Raw genomic sequence first — 19,341 nt, 5'->3', positions numbered from 1 at the left:
TGTGCACATAAAATTTCATTTTTCCATGACATAGGTGTGAAGCGGTAGTGACATGCTTGATAGTATTAAAGGCACAACACAAACCAAAACGTTTCAATGTAATGTCAGTCATGTTTATTGAAAAGTTGTGAAGACATGTAAAATAAAAATTACGAATGGATATACACTGATGGTTATACATAACTTCCCATTATACAAATGTTAACTTTGCGGCAGTGGATATCACTTCTCATCTGAAGTGTAAATGTAAAGCTTTTGTGACTAAAGCATTATACTAGCTTCTCTGAATGTTTACCAAGTTAGAAGAAGCATCTCAGCTTATGAATTCTTCTGGGGAACCTGCATTGTAATCTGGAAAGGGAAAACAACAGCACAGTTAGTTCATTAGTCTTCATCAAATCTATTTGGAAAGACAAGCTTCTTTGGCGATTACATACTCATGGAAAATGTGAGCAAGTGCCAGTCATGTTCATGAAATGTATGCAAGACTGGTACATTTTTTCATAACACTTCATTGCAGCTTTTTGCATGTTTCAACTATGCTGTTGTGGGATGCTATTGGCATCTGAAAGAGTACTATGGAGACTTCAGTGACCTATTTTCAGCCTGCTCCATCATGACGTACACAACTAGGCCATGATCAGAGATAGAGATGGTTCCCCTTAGATTCAAGGTAGTACTTCTCATTACTGTGCCTGATACTAAAATTGATCACACCATTTATCCTTGAAAAACTACTGTGTACAGGAAATTTATGATAGCAATCAACATAGTAGTGTTGAACATGCTGTTGACTTAGTATGGTAGTGAAAATAGGATACTCACTGTTTTTATTTCAACATACTCATTGATCCCGGCATACCCACTGAAATGAACAGATTTTTTTTAGTTCACAAGCTCTGAGCTATAAAGTTGAAGCACTTACAGTTCACGGCCTTGTCCAGACATCTTAAAGCCCCCAAAGGGAGTCTGTGGCGTTGTAGCATCATAGCAGTTAATCCTGAAAGAGATGAATTAACCAGGCTTGTGGGGGTCTGCATATGTGGCGCACACCTCAGTCTAGTACACCTCTCCCTTTTTTACAGCCTGTGCTGCTCCCCTGTTATGCAGTGACTTTGCTAACATCATTACTGACAAGCTGGCTGTGTCAGTAAATATAAAGAACAAGAAATGCAATTGTTATTGCAAAAGAAACTTTCGGCTGGTAAAGCTGTGCTAACCTGGTAAACAGTAGCAGCCTGAGAGCTAATTGGTTACTGGCTGCGCGACCAGTTATCTTTTTCATTGTGGGAGGTACGTTAAAAACTTTTTCATTGAGCAAATTCTTAAGCGGTTATAAAGGACATCAGTCAGCATGAAAGAGGCAGGTGAGGAAAATGGAGGTTGTCTTAGTACTTACCAAACAGAGCCAGCCTGCACACCCTGGGCAAACATCATGGCCTTGTCAATGTCCTTAGTGAGGACTCCTGAGCCAAGTCCATAGGTGGTGTTGTTGCAACGCTCAATCACTTCATCAAGTGTTTTAAACTTCAAAATCTGCTGAACAGGGCCGAAAATTTCCTCTTTTGCAATGCGCATATCATCTCTCACATCTGAGAAAACTGTTGGCTGGATGAAGAGGCCCCGGCTTCCTGGCACAGCATCTCCACCACACTCCACCTTGGCTCCTTGCTCCTTGCCAGACTTCAGTAGGTCTAAGATCTTGCAGTACTGCTCTTTGTCAATCTTGGCAGATAAAAAAAAAATGCACAACAAAGTCAGTAACATCACAGGGGCTTCAGTGATAACAATCATACAGTTGTTTATGAGGAAAGGAAAGGTGAAGTGCAGCAACTCTCATTTTGGTTGGACACCCAAGCCACATCTTGAGGGGAGGGATAAAGGGGGGGTGAGAGAAGGTTGAGAGAAAGAGCTGCTGAAGTGGAGGGTTCCAGATTAGTTTCTACCGCAAGGGCTTTAACATACACTAACATCGCAGAGCACACAGGTGTCTCACATTTTGCTGCCATCAAAATGCAGCCGGGATTCTATTCCATGACCTTGGGCTCAGCTGAACACCATTGCCGCTGCGGCGAGTCATTTGGTAAGGTCAGCAGGCTTAGCAGTACTTGTTTCTGGGCGAGTCGGTTCATGGTTTATAATAACAAAATGCAGGCTTTAGAGCACAAGAGAACTCCAGGCAGCTTGTAACACTAATGCATTATCAAGCATGACAAGCATTGCAGCAGCATATGAGTGCTGCTAACATTACCCCCAGCTGTAGGATTAATTGTTTCTCATATGTTATCATCAAAACTATTTTTGTGTGTGAGCTGTGTTATGACCTTGCAGAAAGTCTCTGGTCCAAATACTGCTGGAGATTCGAAGTAACTGTTGAAGGAATGCCAGTCGTAAAACTGTGCACTGACATAATGGTGCATTAAACATCAGTGTCAAGGCTGATCACATGCTAAATGCTGGATTTATGATGGCATATCTCTTATTAAGTAAGCTGCACCTATTCATTGTTTATGTGTGAGTACACCCAAGAGCAAAATATAGAAGCTGACTGCACAGCAACAGTAGCATATCTGCAGCTCATTGAAAGTAGGACCTTGCAAGAGCTGTGAGCAACTCGCAGCCAGTCCCATTAGAGCACTTGCATTTTCTGCAGTTGTGTGCATTTTGAAGTTAAACCTCTGCTCAGAGCAGGCAAATGGCTATACTTTCTGCTGGCTAACTTGAGTGACATTACTAATACAGGGTACAACCCACTAGCCTCACAACCAAGGTGCAAAGAGGCCAATTCATCAATTAGCCCAGCACGGTTGGTAAAATGCAACCCGTGTGCATTTCAGAGTCAACTGAGACTAGCAGTAGCAGCTGCATGCCTTGAACAATCCAGCCAGGCCTCCGCTTCTACTTGCACCCACACTGCACGTTCTATAATTCTATTCACGGCTTCAGAGCACCAATATTCATCAAATGATTATTATTAACACTAGGATAGATAATTGTTTCCAGTTGATACTCCAAGGGAAACAGGCACAAGCAAAATCCTGCGCTATTCACTGCAGAACCTGGAACAATGGTGCATGAACAATCACAAATTGGCACTTGGGCTGGGAGCTCTCAGTTTCAAAAGTGCTGCCTATAGTTTCCTTTACTATATCTGATCACAGTTGCATCTGTTTGTGTCAAGGCAGTGTTACAATAAAACCTTGTTAAACTGTAGTTAGCCGGAGCTCAGAAAAAGTATGTACTAAACGGTAGTACGGATTAACCGAAATGGCATAAGATCCTGCACTTCCTGTATTTACTCGCGTAACTTGCGGTCTTTTTTTTTTTTTTTTAAGCTAAGGCTTAGAAACAGGGGTGTGCAAATTTTGCGAACACATCCTAAAGAAAAACTAGAAAGGTCATTATGCGCAATATGCATCTTAAATAAAGTTGACTCCGAATAAAGTCTACACATTTCCTGCCCCACCCCACGTTGTATAGCTCCCCGCAGGATGGCATGACAGCGCGTGCTCAGTGCAAAGCAATAAACACGCAATGATACAATTGTAAAGCTGGCAGTCTGAGGCAAATGGAGACAAAAGGCAATAAAACGGCATCCTCCTGTGTGGTCTAGCTGACAAAAGGCAAACCAAACAGCTAACGGTTCAGTAGTTTCGGATTCCAGCACGTATCGGAGGTTACCTGAAGTTTGCTCTGCAACTGTTGATCCAGAAAGTGACCGCCAGCGCGAGCTAGCCAGGCTAACGGTACGCAATTCGTTTTTTTTTTTTTGTAGCGAAGCCAATTCACAAACGAATGGACTTTTTTTTTTTTTTTCCATGTATCCTGCTGGGAATGGGAATCAGCACGGGGCGCATACTGCCCACAGCTCGGGCAAAACTATGCCAGACCCTGCGTATAGGCTGGCACCACATACACATTGACCCCCGGGTACGGTTTATGCAGATACAAAATTCAGGGGGCACTTTGACTGTCTAAAGTGGGTAGAGGCGGAAGCGTTTTCCGCACCACCTTCGCTGTTTCTGTGGCACCGGTGGCGTCACATATATTCGAGTACTAATTACTAAGTGATGACAAATCACTAATCAATGGTTAATTACTGATTAATGCCTGAATACTAATTAACTGCTAATTAATTATGCTTAAGCTTTGCCTTTAGGAGTGGAACGCGACAGCGCGTTGTAGCGCTGCCAGGGAGTCCACGGAACGCCACCACCCGTTCGGCGCGATGCCTTGCCCTTTGAACGCAACGCTTTTTGAGGAAAGGAAATGGTGCAGTAATTCTCTGTCATCTCGGTGGACACCTAGAGGAAGGGAGGAAGTGGGAGTGAAAGAAGATAGATAAAGAGGAGCCGTAATGAAGAAAATGAAAATTGTATTTGAGGAAAGGAAATTACGCAGTAACTGTCTCACAAAATTCAGGGGGGCACTTTTTTGACCTGAAGTGTTTGGTTTGGTTTATGGGGTTTAACGTCCCACAGCGACTCAGGCTATGAGAGACGCCGTAGTGGAGGGCTCCGGAAATTTCGACCACCTGGGGTTCTTTAACGTGCACTGACATCGCACAGTACACGGGCCTCCTGAATTGGTCACTGATGTGTGGTTAAGATGTTAAGCTTCGCCCCTAAGAGTGGAACGCGACAGCGTCTTGCAACGCTGCCAAGGAGTCCATAGAACACCATCGCCCATTCGGTTCTACGCCTCGCTCGTCGGTAAATTGGTTTTTGAGGAAAGGAAATGTATGTCTCTCATTTGTCGGTGGACACCTAAACCTCGCCGGAAGGGAATGGAGGAGGATGAGAGTGAGTGAAGACACCGTATTCACTAGACGCGCCTTTGTTAATTCCAAACCATCGAGCTGGCATGGCGGAGTGGATAGCATGCTCGTCTCTCACGCCGAAGACCGGGGTTCGATTCCTGAGCTCAACGAATTTCTTAATCGGTTTTATTTATTTATATGGCCTGACTAGTAAAGCTAATTAGGCTAATTGGGTAATTAAGCAATTAGCTAAGCTCAGTCCCACTTACTTGGAGCATCACTATACGATCCCTTCAATTGGTTGCATGGTTACTAGCCAAAGTACAATTGGCCCCGTTTGAAACTCGCGCACTGTGACATCACGACCGTTTCCACCAATTGAAAAGCGTGACATTTTCTGTCGACAACTGCTGCTTACAACGATGAGACATTAAAGGCTTCCGCCTTAAAAATTAATTATGTTCAACGGGCACAGAGTCTGGGATTTGACTTTACTACTATTAAAAAAAAACTGCTGTTTAAGCGGGTACGTTTTCACGAGGTTTTACTGTATCACTGTCTTCTTTTTTGGATCTACCTGCTAATGTTCGCATTGGTAAAACAGGCAAGCTATGGGAACATTGAACAAGTAGCAGGTGTTACTCTAGTAATAATCTACTCTTCTAGGACAGCATGGCTTTTTTGGTTGCCAGTTCATCAGGTCACTAAAATCAATGTTCAGAAAGATGTCATTTACCTTTTTATTAAACAAAAAAATTATTAATGGATTTTTATATGCCAGAGTTATTATACCCAGCCCATGAGGCTTGCCATAATGGAGGCTTCAGATTAATTTAGACTATATAAGGTTTCTTTATCGTGTATTGAAATCTTAGAGTTTGCGATAAAGTTGAAAGCTTTTAGCATATGTTCTAACACCCAACAAACCCACCTCTGTCTTCATCTAAAAACATGGCACTTATGTCCACTTTCTTACATGCCCACTCTGCATGAAGTTTGGCCAGTGTGGCATTAAATCATACCTGTTAGAGCACAGTTAACTACAAATAGGGAAACATTGTGATAGTGAATGAATAATACTAAACTAACATTCAAGATGGGGAAGGGGGGGGGGAGGCTCTGCATAATAGTGAATCTACTTCAATGATAATAATGCTTCTCTTTCATTCTTAGTTGTGCACTCGGCAACTGATTTGATACAAGCAAACTTGTCAGAAATAACAATGTATAGCTATGCCTTTGGCATCTCTTGGCAGCAAAAAGGCTGGCAGAAGGTGAGAAATAAAACGCATGTTAGACTGGTACTGGTATACTTAATTGAAAGCCTTACCAGATTCAAAACTTCGGTATGCTTATAACAATGCCAGTAGCACTGCTGGCTTTAGCTATGTTTTTGGTCATGTTAGAAACGTGGAACTGAGGAGGTTGGCATGAGGCTTGATTTACCTTGCATTTCTTGGGACCTCACCTAGTAGCCACTGAAACCAGCCATGATTCATTACACAGTCTGCTGCCTCAGGCATGTTCAGTATGGTGGGCACTGTATTTTGTTGTATTACGGCCAAAATTCTTTAAAAATTATATCCTTCTATTCACCATGAACATTTAAAATAAGAAGTAAGAAGCACAGCAGCTTTTTTTTTTATCTCCTCCTCTATTGGCTTTATTTCACACCTTCACTGAGTAGCAAAATTTGAACTCTCATTGAAGCTGCTCACCTGAGGCCCCTGCATAGTCTTCTCATCAAAAGGGTCACCAACAACTCGTTCCTTAGCCAGCTGCTTGGCCTTCAGCACAAAGTCCTTGTAGATGCCCTCTTGGACGAAAGTTCGAGTGCCAGCACAGCAGCATTGACCCATGTTGGCAAATACAGCTGCGTGAGCAATCTCTACAGCCTGGTCCACTGCAGGAACAGAGATATTTTCTCACTTTCAGCATGGGTGCATCAACACTGCACTGGCTTTCGTTTTTGCTTTAACTTTGCTGCGTTCAAAAGCTATTCAAGTCATAAATGAGAAAAAATGTGCAAAGGTTATGTGAATGTTTAACATTTGGATGGCTGTGATGATGATGAGCGTTTTTTTTTTTCTCCCCCTTTTTTTTACTCTTGTTCAAGCAGGTTATTTTCTTGCATACCCTTTGCATCGCCTCAACAGCTTTGCAAATGAAGTGGCTGTTAGTACATTCCTAGCAGATGCAAAGGTTGCCCAAAGCCAGAAGGGTGGCACAGAGTTCACGAGAGTGTGATATGCTCAGTGTCGGTGAGGTGCACAGGTGCTTGAAAATGGAACATTCCCTTGGGTAGTGCGTGCAAGGAAGAAGAGATGATGATGATTGATGGCATTTGTTGGCACAAGAGCATTTAAGGCCATAACGCACCAGAAACTAACAGTGGACGATACTCCTGCAGAAGCACGGCAAGCTGCAGAGCCAGCCCTGAACATTCTAAAATCAAGTAGGTAACCAAGGGGCTGTGTAGCCACCACATGGTGAGGAAAATGGGATCATTGCTTGCCCCTGCCAGAACAACTGTTTGCTGATCATGATGTAACTTACCCACAGTTTCTGTAACAAAGCCCCTGCCAGGCAAGGAAAGCCACAACTAGCTTCACCAAGCAATAAGCTTCAGAAAAAAAAGAAAACTGAATTCCAATCACTTGAAATTGAGTGTTGCCTGGGGCTGGCTAATCTGTGCAAGAGTATTTCTAATCTTGGAATTACGAGAATACTGAAGTATTTAGTTACTTGAGATGAGAAAAGTTTAAGTTAATCGAGAAAGTTAATACCTGTGATGCACATGACAGTATTGCACTGCCAAAAGGCAATGCAATAGATTAAGACAAAAAGAACATTCAATATTTTTTATACCCCATCAACTAGTCCAAAAGTTTTGGCCAGAAAGCAGCCTTACTACATAATTCTTCAAAGTGCCAAACATCAGGCAGGAGTACCTCACTTATTTCTGCTGCACTTGGCAACAGCAGCTTTTGGCCATTGCCATAGATTTGCCCTATCTTCCGCCAATTTCACAGTTTAAATGAATAAAGTGTCTTTTCAGAGAATTTGCCGTAAGTGCTCCAGTTTGCACTGCACAGCTATAAAAATTTTACTCAACAGCCATCTTCATTATTTAATACTAGTTTATTACTGTTAGAACAGCAGCCTCACTTGTGGCTTCACTACGGTGCTGCTGTTAAGATGGCTGCAAGTCAGCTCCATTTAAGTTTCTCATTGTAACATGCAATATAGTTTGGGAAAGTCACACTTCAAAACAAATTGGAGGAATACTTGCAGTCAGCATCATCGAAAATGACCAATGGACTCTTCCCACCCATCTCCAGGGTAACTCGCTTAGTGTTCGATTTGCCTGCAGCTTCTTGGATAAGCTTTCCAACCTGAAAGTGACGGAGTTCACTTTAGTTGTTAAGCCCCCATTTTGGTAAATAAATTTTACAAAGGGTTCTTTATGGGCAGGCCATAACACCTGCATGAGTTCTATACTTGCTACAGTATCATTTGATCTGGGGGACATCAATAGCCGAATACCATATTTTTTCACGTAATGCCCACTCCCGTAACAACCCCCCCCCCTCCTCTAACTCTGGTCCTCTAACTTGGCAGTGCGCCGAGACGCTGTGTGCCCTTGATAGGAACACGCTGACGGCAGTGGCTTGCTCGTCGTGCCCAGCTGTGCCAGTGTGCGCTTAGAGAGTCAGCAAGTGCTCAAGCATCGGAGAGGAGCATAGCTGTTTAAACCAGGACAATACAGAACATCCTCTACATTATCATTACTTGTTCCTTTATGCAATGCCCACTTAGGCACTTAAGACCTTTAGGGTATGCAAATAAATAAGTAAATAAACAACATGTGACACTGGACACAATTGTGCAGCGCTTGTCACTGTCAGGTGCTGGTTAGGAAACATGCCACTGCCACTTCTAGGGGTGCAGGAAGCAGTCAAAACTGCACCACTTTTACGTCACTGCTTCCAAGCAAGTCCACCCTGAATTGCCAGAGGTAGGACTTGAAGCTGTCTGGCAAGAGGTCTTCTGTTTCCTTTCCTGTTTTCACCACAGGACAAGCTAGAAAAGGGTGCACGTGCAAGGGGATGCGAAAGTGTAATGTCCCCAAGGTGTTTCAACAAGTATCTGCACTGACAGTGGTTGTTTAACAATTAACTTGAGGCTTCCTATAGTAGCACTACTTATCCCTCACTTTGCCTTTTACCGTCAGGTCTGTAAGGACTAAAACGTGACGAATTTCTTGCATGACATGGCCATGGATAGCAAGGAAAGCAGTGACTTACAATGAGACAGCTTTGTTGTTAGTACCAGCACCCTTGTCCTGGTATGTGCTGAGGAGCCTGTTATGCCAGGCTCATCCTGAACACCTCGTCGAGTCACTAGCTGGCATTTGTATAGTCTGTGCCAGATAAGCTGATCTGATTTCCATGATGTGAGCCAGGCAGACATAGGAATGTCCCCACCTCCAAGCCTTAGCAAAGCATTGCAGGTCACAGTGCTGGGCATACCTCGGTAGAGCCAGTGAATGCCACCTTGTCAACGTGAGGATGGCTGGCTATGGCACCTCCCGCTGTTGGACCATAGCCGGGAATCACATTGACAACTCCTGGTGGGAAGCCAGCCTCTTTGATGAGGCTGGCACAGTACAGTGCTGTTAGTGGAGTCTGTTCAGCAGGCTTCAACACCACAACATTCCCAGTGCAGAGGGCAGGCCCCAGCTTCCAGCAAACCATAAGCACTGGGTAGTTCCACTGGAATGTGTTACAGAAGACCAGTATTAACTCAGCTGCAGAGAAGAGAAAAAGTGGTCACTACTAGTTACAATGAGTAGAGGACTTCCAGCTTGCACCCTATGGTGCAATGGGCAAGGTGCGAAAAAAAATGGTTATCCTCCCTGTTGTCATGGGAAACTAGAGTATCCTTGCACAACGGCCTGTACACAGTGCACCGTACTTACTGGAATGATCTGTCCGCATACTCCAATTGGCTCATGCCGGGTAAAGCTGATGTGGTTGCCATCTGAAACATAAATGTGCATTCCAATAAGTTGCATGTGGCCAAAGTATCAATGCTAAAACCTGCTACGTGACCCATTTGCTAAGTTGCACGGTGGCAATAAAATTTAGGACAGCATACAAACTCTCTGGCAATGCAGCTTGCGAACTATCATCGCGCTCATTTTTAACGTAATTCCTTAAAATGGCCTTGAAACGTCTTCTGAGTAGAGTACATAAACTCAGCCAATCGCAACATTGTGTTGTCATGAACACCTAAGCCAAACAAAGCACATCTACATGCAACAGAGAACCCACAATCGTGCATGAAAGTTGGCAGGCCCTTTCTGATGGCTTTCTGAAACTGTCACTCTCCTCTGTGTCGTGCATCTGTGTATGTCAGTCAAGAGATGGCTGTTGGTTAGATTCGTTCGTGGCTGCGGCCGGTCAGCCACGACACTGCGGTGGGTCAGGAAGCTCCACCCCCCAGGGAATTCCTGCACGCATCTGCAGCTGGTGTTGGGGCTGAGTGAGTGCAGCCTGCAGAGCAGCGCCAACCTAAAAATTCTTGCTGAACTTCAGGATGTTCGTGAAGCAGTGTCCTTTAACATTCCAAGCATACTGCAGCTTTATTGAGAAGCCCTTTTAACATAAGGTGGTAAGGTGCACACAGAGGGTGTGTGGTAAGGTGCACATGGTGCAAACAGAACACTAGGACAACAGTAGACAAGTGTCAAAGGCTCGCATCCTGCAAGTCAAGACATAGTTTAAGGGGGGACACTGGTCTTGAGAAAAAAAATTTTATTAATGAAGTCACAGTTATGAAATCTTCAGGGAATATGTGTTTTTGTGTGCTGATTCTAAATATGTCATTTAATTTCATGTAAAACAATTCCTTGAGCACTTATGCACTTTATATGCTAGTATTTTGCAGAGAGTTTTGAAGAAAATTTGCTGTGGGAAACTCGCTGAAATGTGTGCCATTGTGTTCTCTTGACACCAAGGAATACAATAAGGGTGAAATTGACTTCCTGCCTATCATAGAACTTAAGTTATAGAGTTTTGAAGTTGTCACTTCAGAAATGAGAAGGAAAGTGTGTATTCCTGTTTCTGAAGTGGCAGCTTCAGAACCCTATTACTCAAGTTCTATGAGAGCTAGGATGATAATTTTACCCTTATTGTATTCCTTATTGTCAAGAGAACCCAATGGCATACATTTCAGCGAGTTTCCTGCCGCAAATTTTCTTCAAAACTCTCCGCAAAATACTTGCATAAAAAGTGCATAAGTGCTCAAGGAATTGTTTTACATGAAATTAAATGACATATCTAGAATCAGCGCACAAAAATGCATGTACCCTGAGAATTTCATAACTATGACAAAATTAATAAAATTTTCTTTTCAAGACTAGTGTCCCCCCTTAAGACTAGGGCTTTTTGGTATGCTAGTTGGTGCATGAAGTCATGTGAAGGGAAGAGTGCAAAAGACAGAGACGTGACACTACACAGGCGCACTGAGAACCACAACTGACGCAGTAGCTGTATCGCGTCCCTGTATTTTGCGCTGTTCGTCTAACATAGTTTAGGGTATGTCAGCAGCTACACTAGCACTTATGAAACTGCAGTTGTAAAATTTACAATTAAGGAGAGAATGGGCCTCTTTCACGAATATTAATCTGGCTTCGCCTCAATGTTGCATGCCCTACTAATGGTGGAAGAGTAAATCTTCAAAACAAAACATAACCATAGCATTTGATGAAACGGAATATATTAACACTGTTTTCGTGACAACATTACATGGCACCTGTGAAGTAGTAACATCAGTGTTCAGCACTACATCCTCATTTTACTGATGGCTAGTGACACCATTATCAGAACAACATATAACATGGGGAAGTCAACTTAACGAATTATAAAAGAGGCCCATTCTGTAATTCACCTATAACTGCTCATATATTCTGCTCTTCTTTCCTTGTTTCCCCTTTTCATGGCGGATTTTCACTGAATGTTGTTCGCAACACCTTTTTATAAGGCAACACTCTCGCTTCACTAAGTCCAAGCATGCCAAGAAGGCCTTTTCTTACAAAAAAAAAAAAGTTTTCAGACAGAAATTACGTTAAAATGAATTTTTATTGTGTTAAAGCAGAATCCTGTGTTAAAATGAGTTACGTAAAGCCCTGTAAAGTAGGAATGCCAAAAATGTCACACTCCACTTGAAAATAAAAAGTCTGACATGTAACATGGAGGTGTTAGCAGCACACAAAGCAACATAGCCATTTTTAGTCTCGCATATAGGTAAAAAGCATGTAAGCTATGGCAGCTTGAAATTGAATTATTCTTAGAAAAAGTTCTATATACCTCTTTATTCTTTTTCCCGGTCTTCTTTCCCCTCAAACTGCTTAGTGTAGCGCAATTGAACATTTCATGCTGTTGCGATTATGCTTTGAGTTCAACTGAATCTAAACTGAATTGTTGGTACCTAGCATCCTTGAAAAGCAAATGCTGAAAAGTAGTAATTTGTATTTAAAAAAGATTATCTTTTTCCACTTTGCAGTGAAATATCAAAATATTATTTCCATATTTGTTGTCAAACTTAACAACCCTGTAAACAGGGGAAAGGTACAATTTTTTTCAAAATAAAAACACTGAGACCATTGTTTAGAGTAATGAGTGTTCACCGAGGCACAAAACACTTCTAGGGGATGCTGTGGACTCTGCATTACTAAGAAAATTTAAGTAGCAGTCTTATGTCTCAGGTTCTTCACTTTTACCCCACCATAGACTGCAGTAATATCGAAAACAAGAAAGCAACTCTGCAGCTTTTGCTTTTGGTCTGTCGCCACCAGAATTTAGACGCTTCAGAAGGAGAAAACAGCAGCAGTCCTGCAGCTGCTTTTAAAGTTTCAATGAAATTCAGAAAATTTTTTTTTTCCTTTACCAGAAATGACCATCAGTGTGCCGACAAACGTTTTGCACCACAAAAACACCAGAAACACGAGCATACTATATGCTATTTGAATAAAAAGTTCAAGACTAATATAACCTCGCAGACAGTTACCACATCTTGATTAAGTTGTGGCCACTAAGAGAAGTTTGCCAGTGACAAACTGTGTTAGCCTTGCAAAGATTGCCAAAAACTGTTTTAAACAAGTGCCACCTGTTTCAAGCTCTTGTACAATTATGCATCATCACACTGGCAAAATAAAGCTATAACACTGCTGCACTCAACTTCCTTTAAAGTGTACCTTCTCTCAAGGTGCTGCATCATTAATGGAAAATTTTCTTTACACAAGAACGAATTGTCAACAGCATTGTATTAGCTGTTGCCAAGTTAATTGCTACGAAGGCACCTTTTTTTTTCTTTGTCATACAGCTGATGAAACTACACACTTTACTTGTAAGGAATGCTTAGGAGTCGAACAATATATGCAGTCATTATGTCACAAGCTGCATGCATACCTATAGGAATAGTCTTGCCATGGATCTTATCACTCCAACCGGCATAGTAGCGAATGCAATCAATAGAGCAGTCCATGTCAAACAGGGCTTCCGCATATGGTTTCCCATTGTTCAGGACTTCAAGGCTCTGCAAATGCCAGAACATATGTGCATGAGCATCTACTCATGAAGCTGCACTAATTCTGAAGATACTTGAATTTGTTGAAATTTTTTCAGTAATATTAAGCTGCTGAGGACAACACTACTGAAATTGGCAGAATATAAAAATTATACCCCCACACCTTGTAATAACAAAAACAAAAGAGCATTTGAACCTTATTAATGAGGGATAATGAATGTTACCCACAAGCGGTAACTGATGCCAACTAAATAGTCAGCAAAAGTTGACAGCAGGCACCTGCTAGTATCTCGGAAAGATGCAAGAAGCTTACGTTGTAACTCAGTATAAACTGCAGCTCTTCATTATGGGGTGCTAAGCTAACTGATACAGCAGCATTGCAAGAACTGAAGAGCTAGCCTCTAAGCAGTGCAACCACGTGGAGTCAGTGTAGTAAACAGGTTTTTGTATTCATATGACAAAATGTGCAGTGAAACATGCAACATATGCATGGGCATTGGCATGTACATGCAGGAATTGCATGCAAGACATTCTTTCTATTGCACGCTGAGATTTTTTGAAGCTACAGTGTCCAAGCATGTGCAACATATGAAAGAAACAAGTACATGGTTCAGCATTTTTCCTGCCAGTGATTTCATTAAAACTACGTGAGTGCACTTGGACCTCTAATTTTGGGCAACCACTTTAGCATGCACAAGTGTTCTTTGAAGGGCCAGTTGGTGCCAAGCTCAAAATAAATCAGTTGGTAGTCGGCGCTTGTCTCGTCCTGCTCATTCCTTCTGTTCGTGTCCCTTTCACGCCATTGTAACTTCAAACTTCAAACACTTTAGCATGCTAGCATAACAGAAATTTAACCCACTGCCAAGTATTCCTTGTCACGCTGTAGGAGGTCAGCAAACTTGTTGAGTAACAGGCCTCTCTTTGAAGCATCCATGGTCCGCCATGTTGAACCAAATTTGAATGCTTCTCTTGCTGCTTTCACTGCCTTGTCCACGTCCAGCTAAGTAAAGAAAAGTAATGTGTATCACTGGCCAGCACAAGTACAGGAACAGGGTAAAGAAATTTGCAATCATGCACAGTGTAAGTTTCTATTTCCTGGTTGTAATATGCAATTGCTTGAATTCATGAAGCAACAGATGTTGTATATATGTGTAATGTCAGAAATAAGTCATTTCTGCAGAATGATCTGACAGACATTTACTGCTTTGCTGTACTTGCCTGCACATTTTATTATGGTTCTCTCATATAGCACTCAACCTAATATTTCATTCAAGGACATGGGATTGAATTTTGGCCATGGCAGCCACATTTCGTTGGAGCAAAGTGCAGAAATGTTTGTGTTGTGTGCAGCCAGTGCACATTAAAGAACCCCAGGTGGTCAAAATTAATCTGGAGGCTTCAACTAAGGCATCTCTCTTAGCACATATGCAACTTTGGGACACTGAACCTCACATACCAGACCATACAATAATAGTGTCTACATACCTTATCACCTTCTTGAACTTCTGCTATTACATCGCCAGAAGCTGGATTCAACACTTGAAATGTCTTCTTGCTCACGCTGTTCACAAACTCGTTGTTTATGAAGATCTGTTGGAACAATGGATGCAAGGAGGGTACAATCAAGCATTCTGCACCATTCTTTTGAAGTGAAGCCTTGTACAATAAACATGGACAGTCTTGCATGAAAACATGTAGGTATTACTGGTAAAATGCTGAAACAGTGCACTCCATGTCTGTACATCAGTCCTTCCACCAAAAGATACCGTGCATTCCAGAACCATCCTATCCAGTCACCACATTGTTCACTCTTTGCTTAGGAGGCTTCACTGGTTTAGTTTTGGAACACAACAGAAATAGCTTGCCATGTCATTTGCCACATTTACTGACTTTATTTTCCCAATGTTTTTTTAAATGTGCAGCTGCAATTAATAATATAACCTGCAACACATCAGCAGTGTCTATATAGTGGAACCAGAGAAAGAAACACCCTCACTAGAGAAATAAGGACAAAGGATAGCGCCAGACTATACTACAATGGACACATAACAGCAGCGACTATACTGAGGTTTTGACTTTATAGGAATTGAATGTACCATGATGCAAGCACCAAATACACAGACACTGCAGGTAGCTCTACTTTTTCCAAATGATAGCCAAGTCAGGTGTGGGACAGCTGAAACAGGTTTTGGAGCAGTTCATGAAGCAGAAAGATACTGATTCTGGAGCAGGTCGGGAGCAAAAATATAATCATTTTGGAGCAGTAATACTGGCAATTTGGAGCAACTTGAGTGCATTAATGCAGTAAACTTTTATTAAAACAAACTCTCTTGTCTGAAAATATTGGTGCAGTTGAAAGTGTCCACACCACACAAGCTAAGAAGTGCTGTGTTTGTTACCATTTATCTCGAAAGGTTTCTATGGCAAGATTTGGATATGTGGAAATCTGGCCTGTCAAATTATCAAAAAGAAGGCCATCAGCCAGCAGTAGGCGCAACAAGAGATGGTGCCAAAGGGAGGTGTGGTGCGGCGGTCGCCACCACAAAAATTTGCTGAGCGCTTTATTTAGAGCTAGACCATGAATTCCTGGTAATCGAGTATGTGCATATCATTTATTTCTTTGATCTTTATGAATAATAATGTTACAGAAGCATCATACCTGCCGAAAATTTAACTTTCTAGCCCAAGTCATTTTTGAAATACCATCTTCCAAGTGTTTAAAAAGAAGCCAGCAAGCCGCGGGTGGGATCCAAACCCACGACCTTCGCATGTTGTGTATGGTGCTTACCAACTGAGCTATGGCAACGGCTGTCTCACCTTCTACTTTTAAAGGTATTTATGTTAAGTGTAGCCTAACCTTGACAGTGTTCAGAAGACTCACTGTTGCGACACACTACAGAAAACGCACTGTTGATAACAAGCCCCCTGAACATTTGGAAGAATTGCAAACAGTCGAGAGCTATTCGTTACTTTACTGAAAGGACTACATCAATTATATTACTGTATTTCGACAGGCTTGCATAATTGTTCCATGTATTGTTCCACTGTTTTACTAAAGAAAACCTCCGAACAATAAGCGCAAAAAAAAAAACCCTGTCCTCACACAGCATCATTCAGCACTGCACCTATGCCTTCTCAAAATACATACAAGCATAGTTAAAATTGAATTGCCGTAAATTATGCTGTCACCAAAGCATGCAGAAAGAAAATATTCCATCTCTCCTGGAAGCGCACATCTGCGGATTGTACGCAGCTTTCCGTAAGCACACAAACCAAGTACTGAGTGATTCACCCAGGCAGCTTTTGTATTATTATTTAAATGGAAGTTTTACGAAGTGTGGCATAAGACTAAACTGCTAACTGCACGTGCGCATTACACGGCTTCATACCGGGGACAAAAAATAAGCTCATATAGAAAATATCGGGAGACTGAGTTACAGGCGATATGATAATGAAACACGGTACTGTAATCACAAGAAAATGCAGCTCACTGGCCTTTTTCAAGTGTTTGTGTGATTGCTGTGGTTCTCCCACCTATGTCAGAAAAACAGGTTTTGGCTCATTTGAAAAAAAAAAAATATATATATTCATTTGCTATTCAACTGTATGCATTGTTAACACCAATTAATGTCGATATGAGTGCAGTGAGCAAAAAACTTAAATGCATAAAACAATTCTTTTGTTCAACTTGCCAGCTCACATGAAGTTTCTTGGAAAAACTGCAGCACCAAGAAGAGGGCTGCTTCTGCAGCATTCAGGTGAAATGTTAATCAATGTTGTTGTTAATCGCCGTAAATGCCAAGCGGTTTTTGTACCTAGCTGATAGCTCTAAAAAAGGCCAAAAATGACAGATATTAAAGTCACAACAACTTCCAGTCTAACTGACAGAATGCATAAATGTTTTGGCTTTGAGCTTCACTTAGTAGTTCTTTAGTTTTCGTGGTGACGGTTAACTGTTCAATTACTAAGTGCAACTAAAAAAAATTTTGTGCACTTAATGAAATATGCACGATGCACAAATGCACGAAATATTCTTGCGTATTGTCGATTAGACTGGAAGCTACTGAGCCTTTAAAGCCGTATAGACATTAAATTTTGGTGGCATGTTTTCTTCTCTACATTGATGCGGAAGACACTACTATGAATGAATTATCATGTGGTATTCACCTACGGCCGCTAAATAATTTATAATCGAATTTTTCCCACATGCTGTTTCAGTTTCAACAGACTAATGATGGCTGTAACGTCAAGGTGTAGTTACATGTCATGTGAGGCATGGAAAAATGTCGATATAATCGCTATCGTTTTATATCACTACAGTGCTGAAGCCAGCCTTCTTTAAGAGCCGGAATGACAACGATTGTAGAAGAAGCAGCGATTATATTGTAGTTTTATCATGCCTCACGTCACCTATAACCACACTTTGACGTCACAGTCATCGTTCGGCTGTTGAAACCGAAACAGCACGAGAAAGGAATTCGATTATAAATTATTAGTAATCGTAGAATTACTACGTGGTAATCCATGTATAATGATGACTTACGCATGATTACAAAGAAGAAAACATGCACCCAAAAGTTAGGTGTCCTTTCAGGTATTTTTTAGCGTCCCGGTTCTAAATAACTATCCACTGAAGCTAAAAACAGCTCGGCATTTATCGAGTAACATTTCACCAAAACGATGCAGAGGCAGAGCTCGTTTTAATATAGTAGTTTCTCAGAAAAACTTCACGCAAGCAGGCAAGTCAACAGAAATGCTTTTTTTGGTCACCTCGCATTTTGCTCATTTCTTACATACCAGCTGAAATTGGTATTAATATCGCATATCACTGAAAAGTAAATACATTCCTCTTTGCAATGAGCTAAACACTGTTTTTCTAGCGCAAGCGAAAGGGCCACAGTGATCGCGCAAGCATACTCAAACGATTTGAAACAGTCACTGGCACGGGACCCATTTCGTTTTTCGCTCGCGCGGTCACGGCTGCCCAGGAGGCGCCGCACGAATCGGCTGCGCAACGCACTCACCTGTGTGTACTTGATTGGCGGGTTCCTGTTTGGCGGCATCTTCGAGGAACTGCAAAGGGGAACGAACGAAACGGCGGTTCCAGAGCTCGGCTGCTGCGCCTGTTGCCCCGCCGACCTGCTCTCAGAGAGTGCAAGTTCGTCGGCTGTTCCGCAGGGATCTGCACTCTCTCCCGATGTGCGCCGGGGTTGCCGGGGTGATGTCCTCCGAGCGCTCTGCCTTCGGTTGGGTTGTCTGCATGGGTGTCTATTGCGCTGGCTGGATTTTCGCAACGCCGTTGGACAGCTTGTGTCACGTGACTGGAGGGCGCGCGTGTCGTCACGGCGCGTGGCAATCACGCTGGGCTGGGCGGCTGTTCCATGGGACGGCTCGGAACGCGCAATGAAACAAAAAAAGTCTGTGACGGCCTGATCTGGCGTCCTTCAGCGAGAGGAAATCGTTAAACATACCCTCGAGCGTGCACTCGCGACGACGCGCAGACTAAAGTAGTGAGCCCTCGGTCGCATCCGTCGCAGGACCAAACACGCTCTGGACAGTGCGCGGGCATGGGGTTGCCGCGTGTGGCTTGAACTGTCACTTCGGGCAGGTGCCTCAGGCTCGTATCGATCAAGCCAGCGTGCATTTCTAAGCTATCTTCATGATTGCCCACTGATGTTAGAGAATGTAAATCACCGCTGTAGCATAAAGAATGTGCCCGTTTTGCCGTGCGGGCGAGGCGATATTTTTATTTCTCTTTTTAAATGCCCGCACTATGAATGTACCGTAAAGAATGGAGGGAAAAGGAAATGCGTAAAGAGCCTACATGTCGCGCCAGGCGACAGCCAGGCGACATGTAGGCTCCCTAGAAATGCGCGGATGTGAGCGCGCCAATGTAATTGGCATATAAAAATTTTGCACAGACTATGGTGCGTGTTTGCGAATATACACAATGTTGCTAGAGGCCACATACAAACTTTATCGCACCAAAC

The 19,341-nt window shown here is 42.5% G+C and overlaps 1 protein-coding gene across 1 annotated transcript; it reads right to left on the bottom strand.

Annotated features, from left to right (window-relative positions):
- Positions 1–91: 91 nt before the first annotated feature.
- Positions 92–18,620, bottom strand: LOC149352036 (aldehyde dehydrogenase, mitochondrial-like). Its single transcript, XM_089581271.1, has 12 exons — positions 18,376–18,620; positions 14,837–14,941; positions 14,211–14,351; positions 13,234–13,360; positions 9,741–9,802; positions 9,292–9,534; positions 8,052–8,154; positions 6,478–6,662; positions 1,400–1,725; positions 926–1,000; positions 826–865; positions 92–351 (listed from the first exon to the last, which is right to left on the bottom strand). Exons 1-12 carry the CDS (start codon positions 18,412–18,414, stop codon positions 319–321), a joined length of 1,479 nt encoding a protein of 492 aa, XP_089437397.1. The 5' UTR covers positions 18,415–18,620; the 3' UTR covers positions 92–318.
- Between the last annotated feature and the right edge of the window lie 721 nt (positions 18,621–19,341).

Source organism: Amblyomma mixtum, chromosome 3 (assembly GCF_055824585.1).
Source record: "Amblyomma mixtum isolate Tamu chromosome 3, ASM5582458v1, whole genome shotgun sequence".
In the NCBI taxonomy this organism is placed as follows: Eukaryota; Metazoa; Arthropoda; class Arachnida; order Ixodida; family Ixodidae; genus Amblyomma; species Amblyomma mixtum.
Note: the sequence above shows the minus strand (reverse complement) of the source record. Positions and strands in the feature narration are given on the sequence as shown.

What these genes read in the sequence shown, in the direction of transcription:
- LOC149352036 (XM_089581271.1), bottom strand. Translation starts at nt 18,414, where the DNA reads ATGCCGCCAAACAGGAACCCGCCAATCAAGTACACACAG. An exon ending in TGGCAAGACTATTCCTATAG is followed by an intron (nt 9,803 to 13,233) that starts GTATGCATGCAG and finishes TTTATGTTTCAG; the next exon opens with ATGGCAACCACATCAGCTTT. An exon ending in CATTCACTGGCTCTACCGAG is followed by an intron (nt 8,155 to 9,291) that starts GTATGCCCAGCA and finishes CGTCACTTTCAG; the next exon opens with GTTGGAAAGCTTATCCAAGA.